General features: G+C 43.0%; 1 protein-coding gene across 7 annotated transcripts; it reads right to left on the reverse strand.

The window, feature by feature from the left end:
- Window positions 1-560: 560 nt before the first annotated feature.
- OARD1 (O-acyl-ADP-ribose deacylase 1) lies at window positions 561-7,230 on the reverse strand. 7 transcript variants are annotated; one of them, XM_027127178.1, is made up of 6 exons: window positions 7,040-7,230; window positions 6,135-6,214; window positions 5,654-5,798; window positions 4,572-4,630; window positions 3,429-3,541; window positions 561-2,036 (listed from the first exon to the last, which is right to left on the reverse strand). In XM_027127178.1, exons 2-6 carry the CDS (start codon window positions 6,171-6,173, stop codon window positions 1,934-1,936), a joined length of 459 nt encoding a protein of 152 aa, XP_026982979.1. In that variant the 5' UTR covers window positions 6,174-6,214; window positions 7,040-7,230; the 3' UTR covers window positions 561-1,933. The 7 variants fall into 7 exon arrangements, with proteins under 7 accessions (XP_026982979.1, XP_026982981.1, XP_026982980.1 ...); XM_027127180.1 differs by having other exon boundaries at window positions 6,975-7,230; XM_027127179.1 differs by lacking the exon at window positions 7,040-7,230 and adding an exon at window positions 6,840-6,998.
- Window positions 7,231-7,372: the final 142 nt, after the last annotated feature.

Genomic DNA, 7,372 nt, shown 5'->3' on the forward strand with positions numbered 1-7,372 from the left:
TCTGAGTATCAGGCCATGCCTCCTTTCCCCAGGCTTCAAGTGTGGTAAGTCATTGGAATTTGACCCCAAGACTATCTGCAAATGACAAAGCACTTTATCACATCCCTGCTGAATTCCACTCACAGCCAGACCTCCACAAGACTAGTTTTGTTAAAGAAATATGAACGAGGCTCATACTCCATGAAAAAAATTAACCCTAATCCCTTAAAATGTAGAAGCAGCCTAGAAAATCAATGTTTTGACCCAGTGTTAAGATTTATTTGCATAGTTAGGCAAAATACTTGAATTCTAAGTTTCCTCTTACCACTCCACTCTCATTTTGTTTTGTATAGACATTCTCTCCCTTTTTTTTCCCCTTCAATTTTACTGTGTGTATGTGGACAGAAACAAAGCTCCAAAAAAGTCTTAGTCTAAAAGTTTGACAATGAACTTGCCCCCCGGCACTGCCCCTACCCCCAACAACATGGAGAACTTGTCTGTTACACATAGATACAAAAGAAGTGAAATACTTTTTGAAACTGCTGCCTCATTCAGGCCGAGATGCAATAAAAACACAAGTCTAAGGTACAAAGATTATATTTAACCAGTGCTTTCCTGGTGTTTAACAAGCCGCTTCTAAAATCCAGTTCTTTTACACTTGGGAAAGCAGCGAGTCCTATGACAGACCCAGAATTCACTCTAGGGAGAAAATCAATAGGAGGTCTGTCTCTTTGAACTCAACACCACAGTAAGGGGGTGGAGGATTGAAATACTCTACTAGTTTTCCCCATACCTCTGATACTGAACCACTGGCTAAATCCATGAACCTTATTCTTCCACCATCGAAATCAAGAGTGGACAAAGCACTGCTCTCTTAGCTTAGAAGAAAAGGGGACTAATATTTACTGTTTTCGATCCCAGGTGGCTACACATCAGAATCCTCTGGAGCTTAAAAATACAAAGAAACCTGGCCACTCTCCCCGCGCCCCCCACTACCAAATTAGAATTCTTTTTGGAGGAAGTGGACCTTTATTTTTTTTTAAGGAGATTCATATGGGTTTTGTTGAGAACTACTGATTTATTGACTCATTACTCCACACTAAGAACTTTGCCACATATTTCATAGTATTTTATTTGTTTCATGACTGAATTCAAACAGGTTCAATCACAGAACCTATGTGGTGGACAAAAGAGAGCAGGAGTTCACCACGGGGAGATTCTAAAAGCCTGCCTTTCCAGTGTGCTGACCCACAGTTCTTGCCCATTCTGATGTCTTATTTCTCACCTTGCTGCTCTTTGTACTGGACCCTCTATCTGACTCCTCCGGATTAAGTTACAGGTGAATCCTCCATTACCCAAGTCCAGAACAACACAGACATGTGCACAGAACCTCACTGCCCGCCCCCCCGCCCAAGAATTTATTTTTCCATTCTTGTCACCACAAATTCCTTGTTAACAACATAAAACTCTTTCTTGTAATTTAAACAAAACTGAACCCATAATTCTCTCCTAGGATGAATATTATGACATAAGGATAATACCAGGTAAGTGCACAAATGACAAAAGATGCAAAATTAACTGAAATGTTCATCCTTCCTGAAATTTCTCTTAAACAGCAGAAGTAGAAGCAATGCTGACACCTAGTGGCAACCCAAACAAATCAAGTAGCATCCCTAGCAAAACAGGGGTCATAGGCCCAACATTTGGCTTCCCCACCTAGTATCAGGCCATCTAGGCCTTACCTTCCTAGAAAAAAAAAAAATTCCCAGCAACACTTCCCAAGCAATCCCTCCTCCAAATTCCCAGCCCAATCGTGAGAATACAGCAACCAAAGTCTGGCCTGTGAAACAGACTACTTCACATGAAACTTTCCTCTGACCATTTTAAGATCAGTTTGCTCAGTCCTAAGGCCCAGATGACACAGAAGGTAGACGTATCCAAAATGCTCATCTGATCAGAGTGTGTACACAGTAATTCTGATGTCTGTTGCCTCAAAGATCTCCTCAATCATCGCAGATACATTTTCCCATTGCAGACGATCAAGACCACATCCAATCCTGAAAAAGACAAAACATCCCCACTGGTTGTGACGAAGGTATCTGGGAAAACACTCCTTCCCTCTTCCTCTAGGCTGCATCCACCCAAAGCCTAAGGTATCATCTGGTCTCACACCTACAGGCAGCCATGGTGGGAGCTGGGAAGTTAACTCCTATTGTGAGTCACCTAAGGCTGTTTCCTAGAGCGCCCTAACATCCAACAGCTGTCACTTCTCTTTTGCCTAATAAAGTACCACTTCCCAGTTACTTCAGGCTACGTTTAGAAATGTATAACTGCCGTGAGATGGAAGAACTTACTATCCTTCTATTTCTACTGATGAAAACTAGCTGTTGGTGGATGGCAAAAGGTTGGTATTTTTAAAATACACTTATGATAATGAAATGTTAGGAAGATAAAAAGGAGAATGACAAAGGACAGGATCTCTGCACACAGGAAGTCAAGAGGGAATGTTGGGAAATGCCAAGCTCATTGTAATTCGGATCTTTGCAGCACTCTGGTGAGAAACCCCAATCGGCCCACAAAACTCTTACTACCTGGCACCTTTCTTCCAAGATGTTACTTAACTGATCCTCAGTATCCCTAGGGAAAAGAGATGCTTAAAATTGATAATTTTCTATAAATGTGGTTAAGTACCTGAAAAAATTGTGATTAAAAAAAAGTTTCTGGTACATAAGCGATGAACATATTAAAGACCAGCGTAACATAAGGGACCATGTAGCCATGCTCGTAAGTAACTTGGACCTTGGAATAAACCTGCATGCATGCTCAGCACTGACAAAACTAGTCTGACAAGAAGAGAAGAAGGGACCCCAAGCCTATTTCCTGAAAAGGAAACAAAGGGGATATTGAACCCCTAACGTTAGTCCCTTAAGTTCCCAATATCTAGGGTCTAAGACATTACATAAGGGACCTATCCTCTGGCTATTGTCCACACTGAACACAAACAAGCATGCAGTTTAAAAAGCAGTGGTAACTTACAACTTTCTTCACACAGAATTAACAGGTTTGGGACACCTGAAGTGGCCCAGAGAGAAATCACAATTGCTCAGTCTTTGTTCTTTAGCTGTATTGCTTCAGAAATAGAGGCCAAGCTTCAGGTAGAGGATGCCCAGAATTCAACTAATGTCTGTGAACAATGGTTCCCCCCTGCTAAGTAGGCTGAGGCAGGTCTGTGGTTTAATCATCCTGATTCATTCAGCCCAGGCTAAAAGATGAGCACACCTTAGGCTAAGATCTGACAACTTGTTTACTGATGATTTTTAAATGTTTTGAAATTTTTCCACCTTTAAGTCTGTATTTTAGGTTACATTAAGCTTTTAAGTCACTTGTCTTTGGGTAAGACAGTAAACCCCACTAATCAAGTCTTCATTTAGGGCCCTGGATTTCCTTGCCTTGGCATGGAGAGGTCGGTGACTCCATTCTTCAGACAATGGGACTTCATGGCCTCTAAACTCTTCTGTAAGTTTTCATAAGTTGGCTTGTGTGAAGCCCTTTTCTTTGTAATCTAAGTACAAAGAACGAATTCAAATTTCCATTAGTCCAAAATGAGAGCCAAAGAAAAGTCATCATATTCTCCCAACATCCTGATAATTAAAATAATAAGTATATTTTTATAGAATAGTCTAAATGACAAATGTCATACTGTCCCTTCCAGTTACGGGAGCTCCTCAGGAATCCACTACATAGAGCCTGAGAAACCCAGACACTGCCATATAATAATCTTTCCTTTTCCCAAGAAAACCAGATTAGCAGGTATGCCTATTGTCTACTGTTTTTAAGCAAAGTAGGTGAAAGTTTCTGTGCCACTTCCGAGAGATAAGCTGCATATCTGTAACAAGGAAGAATCCATAACAGCTAAAAATTTCCTGTTAGGTTTATTTATTTAAAAACTGTGCTTGCCTTTTATTTCCCTATAAAAGAACAGAGGCAAACTGGTAGCATTCCAAACAAGACTGGAAGTCACAGTAGCATTAAGGACATTCAAAGAGGCTAGGACATGTCCCCACTCAGTGTGCTGTCCAAATCAGGCTTGTAGCGACTTGGCTATAAGTCATCCAGCACCATCGCCAAAAAGCTGCACTCCTTCTGAGGCCAAAGACCCTTTGGATAGTGGAAGAATCCCACACTGAGGAAGCAGGCAGGAAAGGAGATGAGTATTACTTGGCACTGCATTTGATTGGGAAGACTGAGAGAAAAACTCCTTTGGGCAATCTATCTCTTGAGACTTTATTGTCTCTATCTTACTATGATTAGGAAGGAATTAAACTATGGGAGGCATCCCTAACTTTTCCAAGTCCCACAGCACAGGTCTTTGGTGAATATCACTACTCTTTCCCATGGAGCTGGGATGCAGCCTCATGTTCCTTTCTAATCCAGTGCACCAAATGGCCACCACTTCCGGATCTGAGTTGGCATGAGGTCAGCTTTTTGACATCTCTGGTTGTCTGGAATGAAACACTGTGATCGACATAAATGCAGTACAGCCCATTGGTTTACCAATCCTTAGAACTTACTGAGAATTGGCCCCATCTTACCAGGTAATATATATATCGCCCATCTCTCTTCAGAACAGCCACTTCTCCAGACTTTTTTTCTAAGAAAAACAGTTATTTAATAGTAAAAAAGAAAAAGAAAACCGAAACACTGATCTCCATTCTTACATTTTTAAAAAATCTTTATAAATTTGAGTCTACTTCAGAACTAGAATTAATTTTCAACCCTGAAGAACACTTTGATCCTTATCAGCCTTCCTAAATACTGTATTCCTTAACTTCCAGCTTGCTTCTTAATGTTTTCTGAATCATGTTTTCCTCACACCCCATCTTTGGTCCTGCTGCATTTTCAAATATACCCTTACTTGTTCACTTAAAAAACTTTAATGTCTATTGCCGTGAAATGTTTTAGAATGCACAGCACTTTTTACTTGCCAAATGTGTGTTTAATAATAATCCTTTTACATACAAAAACAGCTAATGCGTTAAGCGTTAAGGGGAACACAGATGTATTAAAAAGTTCTTAATTATTAAAGAGATTTCAATCAGGAAAACATGTCATGTTTAGAAATAAATATAATACAAAGCAGTAAGAAGTTGCTTTCTTAAAGGCTGGGATTAGAATCACCAGTGGAAACTTTGATTCAGTAAGCCTGGACTGTGGTCTGAGCAACTGTTTCAGAAGCCCACGTGTGATTCTGATACACATCTCTGGTTTAAAATCACTGGTAGAAAGTGATGGGAGGAGTCTGTAAGGAAAAGGTTCTAAACTCTTTGAAGCATAGCACAATATGGGTAAACAGAGGATCTTGAATGTCAAGCTAAAATCTGTGGACTTTGCTAAGCACTTCCGAGTTATTAAAGGTTTCAGAGAAACGGAGTAATATTATCAAGAAAGATTTATAAAAGACGGGGAAGAAATTTAAAACTTTTACAAGAATTCAGGTTTCTTGTGATAAGGACCCAAACTAGAGGCCATTTTTGTAGAGGAAAAACTTAATCTGCAGAGTTAAAAGGACTCAGTAGTTAGGAACCCCATCTGTGCATGTATATCTTGTTTATGACAAGAGCATCAAAAGATGCTCTAGCCAGGGCAGATAAGTTCAGCTGTTTTCAAAACTCACGTTGATTTAACAGTTCCTGCACCCCTCCAAATTTCTTCTTGAAGTGGACAGCTATCCCAGCGCCCATTCGACAGTCCTCACTGATACAGTGGGCTAAGGAGTCTGTTTTGGGGCATGCAAAAAGGTCTCCTTTCACATAAGTAATCTAAAGTGTGCAAAGGGAAAGAAAAGTTCCATTAGTGACAGAAAAATACTAAGCTATTTCTTTTCCTTTACTGTGCCCACCACCACTTCTCCGCCCCTTCTTCCTTTAAAGACAAATCCTCAGAATTTAATTTAAGGGGTTATCTAAAGCGAATTAAAGCATGTGCATAAGAAAGTGATGGGTGGTCTCTGCCTAGGACTGTATCAGCCTTTCTAAAGTAAATCAGCAGGAGAGAGAAAGACAATTCAATTATTGGTTTAATTAAAAAGTGTTTACGCTTTTGACCTCAATTATTCTGAATTTCAGTTCACCAGTAAATTAATAGTTGTTACGCACTCTGCTTCCTTCTGAATCTTCATTGGGGCTGCCAGCCATGATACTGAGTCGCTACTTCCAGAATTTAAGTGTTTCTTCAACTATAAAAAGGGGAAAGGAAGTAAAAATACTTAGGCAACCTGAATATATTACGTTCAGACTGCCCTGACCACCCACGTACAAACATTTCCCCCCCACCGTTTATCGCTGAAAGTAAGTTCGCCTCTAGGAAGTAATGCAAAACTCTTCTGGGGTTAAGAAAAAGAAAGAATGCCTGGTTTCGGAGGCGGACGGGCCCCGCTCGCATTTCGCGCTTTCCTGGAGCGGAAGAAAGGCGGTCCTAGGACCCGCCTCCTCCTTTCCCCGCGCCCGCGCCGAGTAAGGCTGATTCAAGACAGTCTCCTTTTCCCTGCAAGATGCAAAAGTATTTCCCCATTGGATTTGGCCCAGAAGCAAAAAGGTGGGACTTGGCCACAGTCCCATTAAGCCGCATCTAGGGAGTATACAGGCCTGGGGGAGTGTACTGCCGAGGCGTGGGCAGGTGGAGAGGGAAGGCGGCCTCTCAAGGAAGGCTCACCCCCATCTTTTGGGGGGAGCTGCGGGAAAAAGTCTAGAGAGGCCTCCCATTCTCTGTTTCCTACCCTAGGGCGGATCAGCGAGGGCGTGGGGCCTGTCCCGGGGTCCCGTGGTAGGGAGCGGGGAGGCTCGTGCAAAGCCCCAACGTACCGGGGTTACCCTTCACCTGGAAAGGAGTCGGCCGTTAGGAGGTCCCGCCCCGCGGGGAAAGGCTCTGGTAGGTGGGGAGCAGGAGAAGAGCCCAGATGTGGAGCCAATCCCGCCAAAGCTCTTAATTGCACGCACCTAAGATGGCCGCCCACCACCTGGGAGCGGGGCGGAAACGAGCCCCTCTAGCTAGCTAGCCGAACCTGCACTCTTTGGTGATGGCCGCCGAACTTCCGTTGGTAAATTCCATAGAGTACCCCGCCGCCGCCCGGGCATGCGTAGCGAGACAGCGAGTTGGGTAGAACGGCGCTTGCGCATTAGCCCCAGGAGCGTGTCTCCAGGGGCCGCATAGACGGGGGAGGGCAGTTGGCAAAGGAGTAACTTAGCGCCTGCGTGGTACTATACTCAGGGCGGTGTTTGAAGGTTGAAGGGTTGAAGGGTCTGGCGTGTCTAGAAGGCGCCTGCGTATTCCTTCGGCCGGGGGGGTGTGATCCAATCAGGGAAGTGGGCGTGGCTTCAGGGGACGCCTGAGCAGT

The sequence above is a fragment of the Aethalodelphis obliquidens genome, unplaced genomic scaffold, assembly GCF_003676395.1.
Source record: "Aethalodelphis obliquidens isolate GAN/ISIS:26980383/991018 unplaced genomic scaffold, ASM367639v1 scaffold31, whole genome shotgun sequence".
Taxonomy (NCBI): Eukaryota; Metazoa; Chordata; class Mammalia; order Artiodactyla; family Delphinidae; genus Aethalodelphis; species Aethalodelphis obliquidens.

Excerpts from the sequence above, each read along its gene's own strand:
- OARD1 (XM_027127178.1), bottom strand. The coding sequence starts at position 6,173 with ATGGCTGGCAGCCCCAATGAAGATTCAGAAGGAAGCAGA. Across the intron at positions 5,799-6,134 it reads AAGATTCAGAAGGAAGCAGA|ATTACTTATGTGAAAGGAGA; the intron begins GTGCGTAACAAC and ends TGCACACTTTAG. Across the intron at positions 2,037-3,428 it reads ACCGACCTCTCCATGCCAAG|GATTGGATGTGGTCTTGATC; the intron begins GCAAGGAAATCC and ends TGTCTTTTTCAG.